The sequence below is a fragment of the Aegilops tauschii genome, chromosome 1, assembly GCF_002575655.3.
Source record: "Aegilops tauschii subsp. strangulata cultivar AL8/78 chromosome 1, Aet v6.0, whole genome shotgun sequence".
Classification (NCBI taxonomy): Eukaryota; Viridiplantae; Streptophyta; class Magnoliopsida; order Poales; family Poaceae; genus Aegilops; species Aegilops tauschii.
In genome coordinates, this window is record NC_053035.3 from 32,616,097 (window position 1) to 32,634,724 (window position 18,628).

The 18,628-nt window shown below is 43.6% G+C and overlaps 1 protein-coding gene across 1 annotated transcript; it reads left to right on the forward strand.

Moving 5' to 3' along the window:
- The first annotated feature begins 15,974 nt into the window (after positions 1-15,974).
- LOC141027182 (uncharacterized) lies at positions 15,975-17,530 on the forward strand. Its single transcript, XM_073504163.1, has 2 exons — positions 15,975-16,407; positions 16,554-17,530. Exons 1-2 carry the CDS (start codon positions 15,975-15,977, stop codon positions 17,528-17,530), a joined length of 1,410 nt encoding a protein of 469 aa, XP_073360264.1.
- Positions 17,531-18,628: the final 1,098 nt, after the last annotated feature.

The window sequence follows — 18,628 nt, forward strand, 5'->3', positions numbered from 1 at the left end:
GCATCTTCAGTGCACGGAGGATTTTGTCCGACTGGTACAGGTTTGCAGGCATTACATGGCCTTTGGGTAGAAAGCGTCCAAATACTGTCATCATTGCATCGTAGCATTCTCTGCCCAAGTTGAACTGAGCCTTCAGAGCCATTACTTGTGAGATGGCATCCAACTGACAAAGCTCAGTGTGCTCATGGAGCGGACGTTTTGAAGACTCCAACATTTCATTGAAGGCCTTTGCAGATTCCTCCATCTCCTCGTCCGAATCCCGAGCATCATCGAAGTCTTGCACCATGTTTTCCATCCCGGTACCATGCTCGTCGGTGCGACGACGATCCACCTCAGCTCGGTCACGTTGGGCAGACTCACCATGAAATGTCCACACCGTATAATCGGGCGTAAAACCACTCTTCTGCAGGTGTTTGCCCATTTCAGCCTCTGTCCTCTTTTCCCAATTGCCGCACCGTAAACAGGGGCACCAGGTTTTCCTCTGGCCATTTGCAAATGCGGCTCGCACAAACCCCTTGGTTTTTGTGAACCATTCAGTGCTCCATTTGTTCTGACCAGTGTGACCGGTGTACATCCACGCACGATCACTCATCTTGACTTTCAGAGCTACTAGACACACAACAAATATATATATATATATATAAAATTCACCATGTATATATTCATCAGTTGATCTACTTTGTCAATTTTATTACGTCCATGCAACCTACACTCTAATAGGTAATGATAGGTCCTAATCCCACCCGAGTATGTTTAGATTGGGTTCATTTTCCCATGCTATGCTCCGGATCCTACGCAAAATTTCGGCAGCACCTCCCCGATGTTCTCCTGATACACGTCTCTGCAATAAACAGAGAGGATGTGTACCCGGAGAACAACAGGGGAGGCACTGACGAAATTTATGCGTCGGATCCGGAGCAAAGCATATGGGAAAACGAACCCAATCTAAACATACTCGGGCTGTCCATGGATAGCGTTGGACAATTCGAAAGAATCAAGGTTATAAATATGCAAATGCATGCATATTCATAACTATGACGCTTTCTAACGGGAGACACATATTGGTTACGCATACTGATGATTCAAGACACATATATAGCTAGCTATCAAGTTTCATCGGAATAGATCAAATAATTAATGGGGGAGGAGGACATGTCATTTGTGCTCACCCACGAACGAAGGGGCAGAGCTCGTCAAACGCACGGCGAGGTCGTCGAACACCAAACCTCGCAGCGATGAAACAACTGCACATTTAAAACTACCCGATCAACACAATTATATATGATGTTTTTCATAACAAAATCGAAAGATATATGACCTAACTAATAATTCACAAATATATGACCCCGTCGGCTTCTAGAAGGCCAAAGAACACCTTTTCGGGAGGTGTCGGGGGTCGGGGTGTCGTGTCGGTCTCGGGGTGCCGTGTTGGGGTCGGGGTCGGGGTCTCGGGGTCGGGGTGCCGGGTCGGTGTCGGGGTCGGGGTGTCGGGTCAGGCTCGGGGTCGGGGTGTCGGGGTCGGGGTCGGGGTCGGGGTCTCGGGGTCGGGGTCTAGGGGTCGGGGTGTCGTGTCGGGGTGCCGGGTCGGGGTCGGGGTGCCGTGTCGGTGTCGGGGTCGGGGTGTCGGGTCAGGGTCGGGGTCGGGGTCTCGGGGTCGGGGTGTCGGGTCGGGGTGCCGGGTCGGGGTGTCGGGTCGGGGTGCCAGGTCGGGGTCGGGGTGCCGTGTCGGTGTCGGGGTAAGGGTGGGTGTGGTGTCAGGGTGTCGGTGTCGGGGTGTCGTGTCGGTGTCAGGGTCGGGGTCTCGGGGTCGGGGTGTCGGGTCGGGGTGCCGGGTATGGGTCGGGGTGCCGTGTCGGTGTCGGGGTCGGGGTGTCGGGGTCGGGGTCGGGGTCGGGGTGCCGGGTCGGGGTCGGGGTGCCGTGTCGGTGTCGGGGTCGGGGTGTCGGGTCAGGCTCGGGGTCGGGGTCTGGGTCGGGGTGTCGGGGTCGGGGTCTAGGGGTCGGGGTGTCGTGTCGGGGTGCCGGGTCGGGGTCGGGGTGCCGTGTCGGGTCGGGGTGCCGTGTCGGGTCGGGGTTTTTTCCTCTTTTTTCCTTTTCTTCTTCTTCCTATTCTTCCTTTTTTCCTTCTTCTGCTTCTTCTTCTTCTTCTTCTTCTTTTTCCTTTCCTTTTTCCTCTTCTTCTTCTCCTCTCCTATTTTTTCTTCTTCTTCTTCCTCTTCTTCTTTTTTCTTCTCCTCCTCCTCTTCTTCTTCTTCCTTTCATTTTTCCTCTTCTTCTTCTCCTCCTGTCCTCTTTTTTCTTCTTCTTCTTCCTCTTCTTCTTTTTTCTTCTCCTCCTCCTCTTCTTCTTCTTCCTTGCCTTTTTCCTCTTCTTCTTCTCCTCCTCTCCTCTTTTTCTCTTCTTCTTCTTTCGTCAAACTAAACTAAACCTAAAACTAAAACTAAACTAAAACTAAACCTAAAACTAAAACTAGAACTAATTCTAAACTAAAACTAAAACTAAAAGGAAAAAAAACAGAAAAAAAAAACTGAAAAAAAGGAGGGGGGCTCACCTGGGGCAGGGCCGGTGGAGGAGGAGGCCGGTGGAGGAGGGGGGCGGGGCGGTGGAGGAGGTGGCCGGGGCGCGGGGGCGGCCTGGGGCGGCGGGGGGCCGGGCCCGGGGCGGTCGGGCGCGGGGCGGCGGGGGGGGCGGCGGGGGGCCGGGGCGGGGGGGGGGCGACGGGGCGGTGGGGCGGCGGGGCGGGAGGGGCGACGGCGCCGGGCGGCAGTGGCGACGGGGCGGGGGGCCGGTGGGGCGGCGGGGTGGTGGGGCGACCGGGCGGCGGCGGCGGCGGTGGGGTGGGAAGTGGTGGCGGGGCTCGGCGAGGAGAGAACAAAGTAACGGGCGGGGGGGTACGGGCCGTTAGGTAGTGTCCTCTTTGCCGTCCGCCACTCTTTGTCGTCCGCCCTTTTGCCTCTTCAGACGGCAAAGAGGTGGGCCGTTGAGTATTTTCCAAACGGGCGGGGGGGTGGGGGCCACCTCTCTCTTTGCTGTCTGCCAGCGGACGGCAAAAATTCTTTGCCGTCCGCTGGCGGACGGCAAAGAGCTCGCAGATGGCAAAGAGCTTCTTTGCCGTCTGCCATTTCTTTGTCGTCTGCTTTTGGGTAGCTGATGGCAAAGAGCTTCTTTGCCGTCAGCTAGCAGATGACAAAGAGCTGGCAGATGGCAAATTAGCTGATTCCAGTAGTGCCAGGTGGCTCAATCCACCCAGATGTGTATTTAAGTTGCCACTTTAAGTTAATCATTAATTAAGAATACTCACATCTGTCATGAATACACTCAAACCCAAACCACGTCTACGAGCATAGCATAGCAATGTAAGCAACGTAAAAGTAACTCTCAAGGTTTGAATGCAGGGCAATAGGTTCCTACTCATGAACTACTTCCCAATACCCACATGTTATCAATCCTACTCATGCAATGTTTGAGGATGAAACTAATGCATAAAACTGGGTATGTAAGGGATATGATCAAAGTGTGAACTTGCCTGTACTGTTGATGAAGATGATTCGCACTCAAAACTCTTGATAATTTCTACTCGTCACACTCCGGTCAATCTATCATAGGCAAGCAATAGTAACCACACATAAGCAATCACTCGAAAGATCGGAAAGAACGAAAAATACGATTTCGGAAAACATCAAAACCAAGCAAATAACTCTTGCAACATAAAAAAATTTCTAACAGTACCAAAATTATATGAATTTGGCCTTATCAGAAAGTTTAGGTCAAGAGCTTCGCTTTGCAAAAAGAATCAACTCAAACGGAGTTACGGAACTCAAGTTATGAACAAAAGAAGTTTGAATATGAATCTGAACAAATTTTGAAATTCGAAAATTTCAAAAAGCTGACGTGACAGGTTAACTGGATAGGTGAAAACAAGACGAAACTGTAGGAGGCTATTTGAAAAATCAGGGCCAAGCTGTTTTACAGAAGAAAAATAGCTACGGCTAAACGTATAAATACAGAGAAAGAATAAATATACCTTTATAAGGTATAGAAAAGACGACTTCGGAGTGAGGAGACAACTTTCAAAAGTCCCGCCGAAGAGGACAATTTTTTTTTAATGAATCTAGTCAAATCAAACTATTGATTTAACCCGAATCGGATGATTTTTTGAGGCTCTATGAGTCTATATTTATAGGTAAAAAAAAGGCATGAAGGTCAAAGGCTAGGCAATACGTACGTAGATGAAATAAAAACGAGACAGAGAAGGCGCATCGCATGGGCCTAAACGCGTAGGGCAGTTTGGCCGGCCGCGCAGCTGCAGTTTTTTTTAAACAAAATTCGGCCTAAGAAAAAAACTAAAAAGGCTGGCTGGGCCTGGCCCATTAGGAAAAAACATGAGGCGCCCCCTGGCACTATGCTACACGTGTGGGCGATAAATAAATATGGCCCGCACGTACAGTTTTTTTTCAATAGAAACAGAAAGAAAACCGTACAATGAAAATAAAATAAAATTATATATAGGCATATTGTGTATCAAAAGTTTTAGAAAAAGATTTTCTACAACGTGGACATATTTTTCAAGTCATATAAAATCGAGAAAAATTCAAATAATTCAAAGAGTGCTACCGCCCTACTAAAATCCAATAAAATCATTTTAAAAAATACCAAAATGATTTCAAATTTATTTATCTCCAATTTTCTGACTTAGGGAATCATGTTACCCTATTTTCCATATATTTTTATTTTTGAGAAAAATAATTTAAATAAAACACAAATAACTCCAAATTGAAAATAATTTCAAAAAGACTTTGAATTCGATCCTTTTGAAACTTCCAACTCATATTTCATATGTTTTGAAGAATTCATTTTATCTTCTCTCATGAAAATCATTGAGTTGCTTAAAGTTTCTGAGTTGGAAAATATTTCCAAATGAATTCAAATATTTTCAAAAACCCTTTTCATTTATTTAAAAGGAAGAAGTCATGTCATCTTCTCTCTAGGGTTTTGTATTTGAAAAGAATTTGAATTCACAGAGATCATAAAAGCAAAAATGAAATTTGGGAAAGTCCTTTTATTCCCTCTCATTTAACTTTCAAAAAGTTTCAAAATTCACTCAATTCACACAAGCAATCATACAACCAAGCAAAACTATCTATTTTATATAACATTCCAAAATTTAGAATTTTGGGATATTACAAACCTACCACCCTTAAAATGAATCTCGTCCTCGAGATTCGGAGAGGCTAGAAAGAAATAGATTAGGTTTGGGGTCTTCTCAATTTCCATCGATCGTCTCCGGGGTTTGGGGTGCTACCACCCTTTAGAAACATCGTTACGGTCTCATCAATACTCATATACTTCATCCTTATTGTTGACAGTGTCGGTCTTCTCAGATCTTCAGGATAATTCCTTCTCTGGGCTCTTCCGATAGTGGCATAACCTTTACCACAATTCTTCTGTCCTTTCATATTGGTAAGGTTCTTCCATGACTGGGTCTTCTTAGCTTACGGGTCTGGCGCCAAAACTAAACAACTATCGATATCTCATGGTGGTCAACGATTTATGGTTTCTCCTGCAGGAAATGGGTCTGGTTGATCCTCATCGTATAACCTACGGTTGGCAAAAGCTGCCTTGTACAAGGGAAAAATACTTATACCATTCTAAGGTTCAAACAAGGTTTTGATCCTCATCTCTCCACTATAGGCAAGTCACTCAGATTTACCATCCCATATAGCAAGGCGAATAATAAGAGTAAGTCGGTATGGTGATCAATCCATCCCGCACCCAAATCATTACCTGATATATGGTTTAGCGAACCTCGCAATCTAACACTCGGTCATCCTCACAAGCATTGCAGAAGTTTCTCTTGTCGACGAACCAAGTTCGGAAAAATCCGTTGATTCTGCAAGCCAAACAAACATCTATCGTTTCTTCACAACTCTCAGGTTTTGCGTTACTCCTATAAAATCGTCTGTTGATAAAATCGTAACTTCTTCCAGGGTTTTTCTTTCAGCAAGAATGTGCTTGCTTCTTGGCAAGTCCTGGGGCCTGTCGGTTATGGCCCATCTCATCACTTGCAAACCTTGAATTCATCATCAGGGCAACTGATCCTTATTCCAACATCCAGCTTCCTGGCATTCTTAAATCCATCCAATTATACTGTCTCTCTTCCTTCTACGGGTACCAAAACTAAGACGTGATTACTCCGACTCATCATGGAGTTACAATTGCTCCATATTACCAACATCATACCTCGTTTATATCCAATAGTACTTCATATATCCTTGGGATATGCCACATATCGAGACAAAACTAGTAATTATCTTGTCCAACGTCCACTCCGTGGAATATCATTTATCTTCTCCAGGGTTCAAGTGTTCTCATAGGGTACTACCACCCTTAAAATGCTCCAATTCGTCCATAGACCATATTTCTCATATCCTCGAAAATGGTGAAAATCTTTCTTCATAGAGTAACAACTTATAAAATCCATATCGGTACCAACAATGCTAACTTTATTGATTCTCCAATTATTACAATCTCCTGCATTTCCATTACATGCCTCAACTCAACACTTCAATACAAAAGAGTTGTTCCTACTACTTCTACTACTACTACTACTACCATACTTCTCAAAGACACAACTAATTATCACAAGTCTCCTTCTCCTTGGGACAATCTCTGGCAAAGTGCCCTGCTTCATTACAACGAAAACATATTACTTCTGACATGTCTCGAGGTTTCCTTTTTGGGGCAACTGTTGAAGTAGTGCCCTGACTCCTTGCACCTGAAACAGGTGATATGACTCAGCTCCTTCCTGGAATCCAATCTACTTCTCTTCCTGGACTTTTCCATTCCAATCAGGGCTTCTATTTCCTGTGGGTCATACTCTACTTCCTCCGTCGGGAATTCTACTAGATCCCCATTCATACAATTCTGGGAGATGTGTCCTTCTTCTCCACATGAATAGCATGACTTGGTGCAGGGTTTAATTGGTTCTTCTTTGGGTGTGTCCTCCACCTCTTCCTTCATCACTGGTTCTTCTAGAATTTCCATGAGGGCTCCTTTCATTGCTTCTTTCTTCTGCTGGATGGTTCTTTGTACCATGGGGTAAATGTGACACTGAGCAGGGTAGTGGGTAGTCCCTTCACATAAGAACAAGTAATCTACCTAGTTGGGCATTCTTCAGCTGGGTTACTTCCTTCACGATGAGGGCATTCATCCTTGTGTTCTTTATGGTTGTGTCCTATTTCTCCACAAAGCTTGCATGCACAAGTTTTCTTCATATCCTTTCCATAAGGCTTCAATTTTTGGGACTCAAACCGAAATTTTAGCAGAGTCAACTTAAATTCCTTCCAAGTGGTTACTCCTTGCTATCCCTTCATGGTTTGGTACATGCTCCACCAAGTAGCAGCACCTCTTTCAAAGCACTGAAGAGCATGCTGGGTCATATCCTTTCCAGCTATAGTGTTATTCTTCATATGATCTTCCATGTTCTGAATCCATCGGTCTGTCTCCAATTGACTCATCGGTCCAGAAAATACAAGCTCATCTCCATTCATCCTCTATTGGTTCTAAGGGCTCTGGGGTGGGATAAGAGAGATAGAGAGGGATGCACACAATACAACCAAAAGTTTTGTACAGGCAAGTTCACACTTTGATCATATCCCTTACATACCTAGTTTTATGCATTAGTTTCACCTTCAAACATTGCATGAGTAGGATTGATAACATGTGGGTATTGGGAAGTAGTTGATGAGGTAGGAACCTATTGCCCTGCATTCAAACCTTGGGAGTTACTTTTACGTTGCTTACATTGCTATGCTATGCTCGTAGACGTGGTTTGGGTTTGAGTGTATTCATGACAGATGTGACTATTCTTAATTAATGGTTAACTTAAGGTGGCAACTTAAATACACATCTGGGTGGATTGAGGCACCTGGGGAATCCAGTGATTGCCTTTTTTTGGAAATCCCGGGGTACCGTGTGATTCTCCTATGGACTGCCACCTAGACTCAAAGGGATCATGAGATTATTCATACTAGAAACTTCCGTGTGCAGCCACAAGCTATTATGGGCTCTAGCATAGTTGACTAAGTCGTGTGAACTCTTACAGTGGTAGACTAGTAGATGTAGGGGATGTAGGTGGTACTGTCTACCCATCGTAAGGTGCTAACGCTTCTCAAAGACTGTGTCTCGGTCATCCGTTTCTTAAACACCTGGTAGTGCGAGAAATCCAATGGAGGAGATCGAGTCTTGTGGGGAAAAGTGCGCATACCTCTGCAGAGTGTACAAACTAATCATGGTTAGCCGTGTCCCCGGTTATGGACATCTTGAGTATCTGGTTCTTGGATTATCATGTTGATCTCATCACGTTACTTAAATAATTTGTTGGGTTGTTAATTACTTTTAATTGGGATTGAGACGGGGTTTACCATTCTCAATGTTTTCAACAAACTTTGTAGTTAAATAAAATGTATTCCTTTGTAGTAGGGAAAAATTGGCTTTTCGCAAAAACCTTATAACCATAGAGCTTTTCCACCAGCCATATATGCATGTAGTGTTAGCCATTGTTCATCATTTCTCTATGGTGTGAATTTGCCAGTACATTCAATGTACTGACCCTTTGTGGCTGCAACGTCTCATGTTGCAGGATTCTTACGACGAGTAAGTGATACGTTAGGGTTACGATTTCTACACTCAACTTTGTCGTTGGTGTTGATTGGAATCCACGACCTTGTTGTTACTTCCGCTATTTTGGATTGAGGTAATAGTATTTACATTACTTTATACATGTGATTTACCTTTGTTATAAATCCTCGAGTATTGTGTGTGTCAGCATACCGATCCAGGGATGACACTTAAGCACAGAGACTTGACCATCTGAGGTCGGGTCGCTACAATCCTCTTCGGAAAAAGGAGAATAGCCGAGCCTTAAAACTTGACAGAACTTTATGCTTTAATTAATCTTCTCATATCTCCAGTTCACATTTTTGTGATTTTGCAGAATGATACAAGGCCATTACCATTTGCTATGAAGGAATATGCCCCTATAAAATGTCTTGTCAATTAAATTATATGTTACTTTATTAGCATTGTTAGTATTAAGTTCAAACTAACCTTCATCAATCAATGTCTTAGATTAATTTAAACCTTATCCAACCTCTAGTAAGGTAAGAGGGATCATCTTAGAGCATGGTTAATAATATAGCCAGTTGTTGGCTATATAGACATGCCATGTCATCACGAGTTAACAATATTAATTACTACTCATACAATAGAGTTGATTATAAGTCCATAACTTTCTTTTCACTTTCTCTCTATCTCTTTCTTTGAATTAAATGCTTTTGCATACAAACATACGTAGAGGCTGGCTCTTGCATGAGAGCCCGCTCATTCACTTTTTCCTTGTCTCTCTCCTCCACAAGGCAAAATTTTCATGTAAGCAAGCTTATGGCCCACTATTGTACTTTTTTTGGCGACGAGCCCACTATCGTACTTGCTCTTAAACGTGCTCAGCTAGTAATCCATTAATTATACACAAAAAAATTACATGACATTGTCTGATCAATAAAAAAATGAAAAGTAAATAAAAATAATTATTTAATTTAATCTGGAGCGAATTGACCACATGACGTCAACGGAAAGACACAACCAAGCTAAATGAAGCATGCTGTGAAGCGGCTAACGTGGCAAGTGCAGGGGAAAATACACACGAGCTCTTGGGTGCTCCACCCCCATATATGTATATTATATGCAAAAATGCCTGAAAAACAAATACTAGAATGTTGGGTTATCAGCCCTAGGTGACCATTCTACTCCTGTTTTTGGTTTCTTAAGAAATGGCATACATGATATTCGTGGCAAAGAAAATATAGTCCCACCTACGATTCATGTAATGAGTTTTCTCTATACATAGTTTTTTTTTTGACTTTTTCTTACCGAGAATTGCACAGATGCTATTTCTTCAGGAAACTTCAAATGTGAGTAGTTTGGGTACCCATGTTTGATATCCCAAAATTCCAGCTTTTTAAATTTTCCTAGTTTCTTCTTTGAATTTAATATTCATATAAGGGGTGGATCACCCAGGAGCCCCAAATCCTCATCCCAGGTGTAAACTCGAAAAAGCTATAATGTTGGGCTATGTCATTTGGATATAGAAAAAATTCCCTGATGCCTACCATATCTATTAGATTATGTTTGTTAAGCATCTAAAACAACAATTACTTAATTTGGACCCCCACACGTCCACGGACATGCCCGGGCACGTTCATTTTGGACCCTCACTTTCCTTGTAAGACAATTACACCCCTCATATTATCTCCATATTTCTCATTCAGATGCATATGATTGGTGGAGACGAAGAAAGGGAAAAGAAAGAAAGAATAAAGAAAGAGAAAAGGTGGTCCACTGTGGGCCAACTCGTACGTGGCACCCTGCTCGGACTCACGTAAACATCCCCATATCATCCCCATATATGGCTTGGATATGGGGATTTGTGGACTGCCCGGACACACCCGTACAAAATGAGGATTACGGTTGGGTGGCTTTTTTAGTCCTCTCTTGTCTTGCCAGATTTTTTTTATAAATGAGGCTGTTAGATAATAACAAGAAATAAACGAGACAGAGAGACACAAATTTTTACGTGGAAACCCTTATGGGAGAAAACCACGGACGCACGAAGCCGCAATCACTATGAGGAGGAGTATTACAAGCACGAGACGACAGACCGTCAGAGGTGCGACTACATGGGGTATATATGAGGGTAATACATGAGAGTCCTTGGAGGACAAGTAAACGAGTTGTACTCGTACGCGTCGGTACCAACGCAAAAGGCCCACACCGTATGTACTACGTTAGTCCAATACCGTAGAATTTGGATCACAATTTAACAATCTCCACCTTGAGCCAAATTCCCTCCAGTAGTCGAAGAAAGTAGATAACTCCATCCAAATCAGCATGAAAACCTTGTGCGTCAAAGTCCATAGGACTAGTGAGAAATACCAACTAAGCTTGAGCAAAGCTCAAACTTATTGGTCGGAACTGGCTTTGTCATCATATCAGCTGGATTATCATGAGTACTTATCTTGCATACCTTCAAATTGCCTTGAGCAACAACATCTCGAATATAATGAAATCTGACATCAATGTGCTTTGTCCTCTCATGATACATTGGATTCTTTGTAAGATATATGGCACTTTGACTGTCAGAAAATATGGTAGGACAAGATGAATCTCCACAAAGCTCAGTGTACAAACCTCTCAACCGGATAGCTTCTTTTCATGCCTCAGAAATAGCCATATACTCAGCATCAGTAGTGGAACAAGCCACAATAGACTGCAAAGTTGCTCTCCAACTCATAGCACAACCACCAATGGTGAAAACAGAACCTGTGAGTGATCTTCTCTTATCCTAATCACCAGCAAAATCAGAATCAACAAAACCAACAAGTCCATCTCTAGTTTTCCCAAACTGTAAATAAGCATTAGAAGTACCTCGCAGGTATCTGAAAATCCACTGAACTGCTTTCCAATGCTCTTTTCCAGGATTAGCCATGTATCTACTGACAGCACTAAATGCATATGATAAATCCGGACGAGAACAAACCAGGGCATACATAAGTGAACCAACTGCACTTGAATAGGGAACTCTCGACATGTACTCAATATCTGCATCTGACTTAGGACATAAAGCTGATGATAATTTGAAGTGTGCAGCTAACGGAGTACTCACCGGCTTGGCATTATGCATATTAAAACGACGAAGAACTTTATCAATATATCCTGTCTGACTCAGATATACTTTTCCAGACGGTCTATCTCTGGATATTTCCATGCCAAGTATTTTCTTTGCTGCACCCAAATCCTTCATCTCAAATTCATTACTCAATTGCTTCTTTAGTTCATTAATCTCTAACATGCTCTTTGCAGCAATTAACATATCATAAACATAAAGGAGCAAATAAATAGTTGAACCATTGACAGTTTTCAAATAAACACAACTATAATTAGACCTTTTGAAACCTCGAGAGAGCATAAAGGTGTCAAATCTCTTGTACCATTGTCTAGGGGATTGCTTCAATCCATAAAGAGATTTCTTTAACTTACAGACAAGCTTTTCTTTTCCAGGAATAACAAAACCTTCAGGTTGTTCCATATAAATATCATCTTCTAATTCTCCATGTAAAAATGCAGTTTTAACATCCAATTGTTCAAGCTCAAAATTATGCATGGCAACAATACTGAGTAAAGTGCGAATAGAGCTATGCTTCACAACAGGAGAAAAGACTTCGTTATAGTCAATACCTGGAATCTGACTGTAACCTTTAGCAACTAACCTTGCTTTATATATTGTCTCATCATTAGGAGAAACACCTTCTTTCCTCTTGAAAACCCACTTGCAATAATTCTTAAATTGCTTAGAACAGAATTCCATACCATTATCAGTGCGAAGTATTTTTACCTTCTTTTCAGTCTGCCTTTCAATCATAATCTTCCACTCCTTAAAAACTGAGAATGCTTGATATTTATGCTTCAAGAAATAAGGCCAAACTTTTCTCGAATAATCATCAATAATAGTCAGCATGTAACTAGCACCACCTAGTGACTTCTTGCGAGATGGTCCCCATAAATCAGAATGAACATAATCAAGAATACCTTCGGTTGTATGAGTCAAAGTGTTGAACTTCACCCTCTTGTGCTTGCCAAAGATACAATGCTCACAATATTTCAATTTACCAGGTTCATATCCATCAAGAAGACCTCTCTTATTTAACTCTGCCAAACCAAGTTCACTCATATGTCCAAGACGCATATGCCAAAGGTTAGTAGCATCACAATCAGAATTCTTTGAAATAACTGGAGTAGCGTTACCTGAAACGGTAGAACCTCGAAGGTAATAAAGACCATTGGTCGAACTCAAATCACCTTTCATCACAATAAGGGAACCTTTGGTGACTTTCAAAACACTATCTCCACCTGAATACTTGTATCCCTATGCATCAAGGGAACTCATAGAAATAAGATTTCTCCTCATCTCCGGAATATACTGAACATCTGTCAAAGTTCTGATTATGCCATCAAACATCTTGATTTGAATAGAACCTATGCCTTCAATCTTGCATGGTGAATTATCAAAACCCAAAACGGAACCAGCAGCAGTAGTGGAATCAAAAGTATTAAACCAATCTCTATGTGGGCACATATGAAAAGTACATGCAGTATCAAGTACCCACTCATCATTGGTCTCAGCACATCCAGCAATAACGTCAAGAGCATCATCGGAACTATCATCACGAGCAATGTTAGCAGAATTTTTCCCTTGTTTGTTACCTTTTCTCTTTTCCTTGTTCTGCAACTTGAAACACTCTGAGATGTCATGCCCGTGTCTCTTGCAATACCTGCAATACTTCTTGTCTTTGGATTGCGACCGGCCCCTGTAGCCGTTCTTACTTTTGCCTCTGTTTCCATTATGTGAGTTCTTCTCCTTTGTCCTGCCACGAACAGATAATCCCTCGGCTTGGGATGAACTTGAACCATCATGAGACACCATTAATTTCATCTTCTCCTTAGAGTTCAAAACTTCATAAACTTCATTAAGCATGAGAGTATCGCAACTGTATAATATGGTGTCTCGAAAATTGCTATAAGAACTTGGCAATGAACAAAGTAACATTAAAGCAGTATCTTCCTCTTCATACTTAACCTCCATTGCAGCTAGATCGGATATGATCTCTTTAAATTCCGAAATATGATTCAAAACATTACCTCCCTCGGGTAACCTGTGTAGGAATAATTTTTGCTTCAGATGCATCTTGCTGGTGAGAACTTTAGTCATGCAAATCCCTTCCAGCTTTAACCATAGAGCGGCGACAGTTTTCTCGCTCAAAACTTCCTGCAAAATATTATTATGCAAATGGAGTTGAATTTTTGACAAAGCCTTACAATCAATTCTTTTCTCCTCAGCAGTCCAGTCCTGAATTCGGTTCTTCCCAAAACTATCCAGCGCTCCATCATAGTCGGACTTTGCCAACAACGCCCGCATCTTGACTTGCCATAGGGTAAACCTTGTGTCACGATCCAGCAGCGGAATATCGTACTTCATGGAAGCCATGAGTCGATCAAATCTGTGTACACAAAGTAGTACAAGCCGGTAGAAAAAATTCTTGACAGAATTAATATGCGGAGCAAACAAAAAACAGAGTAAATAGCACCTGGTATGTCTTTGGGTGGATATAGCAATCAGCGGTGAAAGAGCAAACTAGTATAGAGTACTAGCCGATCAGGTACGTAGCTTCAGGTGAGTAGCACTCCAAAAATCAATCGGACCATGTAACCTGTGAAGCAGTACAAGCAGTACCACCGATGGATCTTGTCTTCACGTGAGTAGTATTCAACTAGTACTGGATGAAGTGGCTTTGGTCTTCACGCCGGAAAAGTAGTACTAGCAGCAGCAACGATGATTGATTTCTCAGGAGCAACACACGGGGCGTTGCGTACTGGGGCAAAATTTCGTGTTTTGACCCTTTTTGGTAAGAAATTCAGGATCTGACCCCCGTTCGAATTTATTTCGGGATCTGACCCTTTTGCCTACCGCCAGGGGGGCTGGCGGTAGGTGTGCACGTCCTACCGCCATCCTCTCTGGCGGTAGGACCTTTGACGGCGACTAACGGCCGTCTGAGCTGGCTGACGTGGCAAAGGGCCAACCTCCAAGGGCTCTGGCGCTAGGGTACTGAAGCCTACCGCTAGACCCTCTGCCGGTAGGGTCCTGTGTGGTGGATAAGGTGGGGAGGGGCTGGTTTGTGGGCCCCACCACCACTCTTCTTCCCCACTCACCCTCTTCCCCGTGCTCAGATCCTCTCCCCTCCTCTCTCCCCCTCACAGACCCCCCTAGATCCACTCCATTTGCTTGACATTTCACCGGTGGATCCGGAGCATTTTCATCACCCAGGGTACCTCCCCCATTCCCCCTCCTTTTGATTGGTTGAGATCTTTGTTTTGTGTGCATTTGGTCAATTTATTGCAAACCCTAGGTGTTGATCTTGTTGTGTGCATTTATGATGCATTTATGATGTATTTATGATGCATTTATGGCTAGGGTTATGGTTATGTTAGGGGTTAGGGTTAGGGTTATGGTATTTATGTTGGGGGTTATGTTGGTGGTTATGTTGGGGGTTAGGGTTATAGTGGTTATGTTAGGGGTTATGGTTAGGGTTAGGGTTAATGGTTAGGTTAACTTTAGTATGAATAGTAGTTAGTTGTCCAATTTATGCAAAATTTAGTTCATTTGTCCATTTGTGTTGGTTGGATGACATATATGGATTGATTATATTGTTTCCAATTTCATAGATGCATAAGCTCGTAAATGTTCATTATTTGGACAAGTCAACATTTATGCTTGGAAATGACGATGAAGGGGAAGAGGCTATGGTTTTTGACACAAGTACAAGCTTTGATGATCTTGTAGTTAAAGTGAGAAGCGTCTTACATTGGAATGACCCAAATGCCGAGGTTAAGCTTATTGGGAGGTATGACGTTGGATTGGGAGTAAAGTCCCGATTAAAGAGTATGCCCATCACCTCCCAATTGCATTGGAATGTGTACAAGGAAAAAGTAGACGCATCACAACACAAGTCTCTTGAGATCTTCGCCATAAAGGTTGATCCTCCTCCTCCTTTGCAAATTGATCTCAACCGCAATGCATCCTCCCCAATACATGATGATAGTGCCGAGGTGTATGTCCCCAATTGTTCTAGCCAACCACCAAGTAGCCAACCCAATGAAGATCATATCAATGCTAGCGCCATAGTACTCCGTCATGATGCTATTCCTCATGTTGAAGAAGATGCTATTCCTCATGTTGAAGAAGATGCTAGTGGTCATGTTGATGATGATGCTATTGTTGCTCAAGAGGATGCTTACTCGGAGAATGAAGAGATCCATTAAAATCCAATTGGTAACTTGGATGTCATTGTGCGGCAACAAGACATGGACCGTACCCTCCCTTATAACTGTATGTGTGGGTATAACTCGGATGATGAGGGTCCGGAGGAAGAATTGGATGAGGATGGATTGACTGCGCAAGAAAATGAAATCTACAAGAAGGTGATCGGCAAGGAGAGAGGGCTGCCGTTGTTTAGGGATGTGAGTCTTGCGGACAATGCCGTCGTTGACGGTGGGCTGAGATTCGTGTTGTCTGAGCCAACGTCGTGCCCCAAATTCAGTGATCCTCGACCAGAAAATGAGGATGAGAATGCTCATTTGAAGAAAGGCATCAAGTTTGGTTCTTTGGTAGAGTTCAAGATATGGTTGTGTGACTATGCCATTAGGAACCATAGGCCATTTGTTGTTGGTCATTCAAATCAGAAACTTCGGTACACAGTCAAATGTGACCAAGAAGGTTGCAAATGGATGGTCCGCGGTAGAAAATCAATGAAACCGGGCAATGGGTGTTGAAGAGTCATGTTGGCACTCACACGTGCGTACCCCTGGACAAGGCCGATCGAAGCAAAGGACACCGTCAACTCATGTCTGAGTATCTAGGATACAAATTGTTGCATCAAATAGCACATGGTCCAACCGTGAAGGTCAAGTTTCTCATGTCTTCGATTGAGGAACTTTTCGGATACCCGGTCAAGTATGGGAAGGCATGGATGGCGAAGGCAAACGCTACTAGGATGTTGCATGGTGATTATGAGGCCACATATAACATTCTTCCCAAGATGTTGGCAGCCATTGCTCATCGAAACCCGGGAATGCGCCATCGGGTGGAGTCAATTGACGGAGTGTTTCGTCGTGCCTTCTGGAGCTTTGGACAATGCATTGAGGCATTCACGTATTGTCGCCCGGTCCTGTATATAGATGGTACATTCTTGACCGGCAAATACAAGGGCACATTGATGGTGGCGATGGCCCACTCTTCAAATGATAACGTGTTGCCGGTGGCATTTGCCTTGGTGCCTTCGGAGCACGATGATAATTGGGAGTGGTTCATGGGGCATGTGAGAACCAAGGTGATAGGCAAGCGAGAGGTATACATTATATCGGATCGCCATCATGGGATTCTAAAAGCAATAGAGGTTGATATTCCCGGTCTTCCAAAGCTTCAACACCGTTGGTGCATGAGACACTTTGTTGCAAACTTTTACCGGGCATGCAAGAGCAAGGAGTTTTGCAAAGACCTTACCCTTGTTTGCGTTGCATTCAACACCGACACATTCAAAAGCCGATATGATAAACTCCTCAAGGCATTGGAGAAGAACAAAGGGGGCAAAGAATTCTTGCTTAGGCACGAGCCAGATAAAGAAAAGTGGTCACGCGCTTACGATGAAGGAGGTATGCGATATGGGGACATGAAAAGCAACATGGTGGAATGCTTCAACAATGTGTTGAAGGGTGTCCGTTCCTTGCCGGTGACCGCAATACTCAAGTACACTTTCATCAAGCTCAACGAGTACTTCCTAAAGCATTCTGAAAGCACGGACAAGTGGATTGGCGAAAAGATGTACTATCCATTCAAGGTTCAGGATTGGTTGTTCCATTAAGCGCGCAAGTCTGCCAAACAACAAGTGATCAAATATAATGAAAAAGAAATGATTTATCAAATCGATGAGCCGGGTGGGACAACAAAGGACGGTAGGTCTTATGGTGGAGTTGCTTACGAGGTGCACATCAAAAACCGTTGGTGCCTGTGTGAGAGGACACACAAGTATCATTGGCCTTGCTCGCATTTGATGACCGCAACACGGGCGAGAAACTTGCCCGTATCCGATGGCACAACGGTGCGGTTGCACGAGTTCACATTGGAACGAACAAGGTTGACGTGGGCGCCTCGGTTCAATCCTTTCCTTGATGCCTCACAGTGGCCTGAGTATGTTGGGCCAAACATTGTGCCAGATCCCACACTCATGGTGCCTATGAGGGGAAGAAGAAGATAGAAGAGATTCCGGAGTGACATGGATGATCTAGCTGGATACACCGGAATGAAGCAATTTGGTAGTGGTCATTTCATGGAGCCACCGGAGAACAACAATTGTGGAGAATGCAACGACATAGGACACAACGTTAGGACATGCAAGAAACCTAGAACCAACACGGGCACTAGTCAAACACATGGACGGAGGACTAGCCTTGGAGGTGGCCGTGGCCGTGGAGGAAGGGCTAGCCTTGGAGGGGGCCGTGGCCGTGGAGGAAGGACTAGCCTTGGAGGTGGCTGTGGCCGTGGAGGAAGGACTAGCCTTGGAGCAGGCCGTGGCCGTGGATTCGGTGGTTCTAGGACATGTCGGGTTGATAGGGGAAGGCCTATCGACGTGTTGCTCAATCCGGATGGTTGAAATAATGTGAATGGTACTACTTTTAATATGTTCATGCATGTGTTGATATATTTGCCTGTTTACATGTCAATGTGTTCATATTTTGACTTAACATCTTTATTTGTTGTAGGCATGGCTTCATCCAGTTCCATGACGAGGCCACTGTGTGCTCACCAAGAAGACATGCCACACAAGTGGAAGGACGCATCTTTGGACAAGGTGAAGGAGAAAGATGTGAAGATTCCGCCATGTTGGTTGGAGATGTTTGCAAGGTGAAGGAGTCCACCAACCGAAAGAAGTCATGGACCGAAGGAAGGAGATATTTTATTT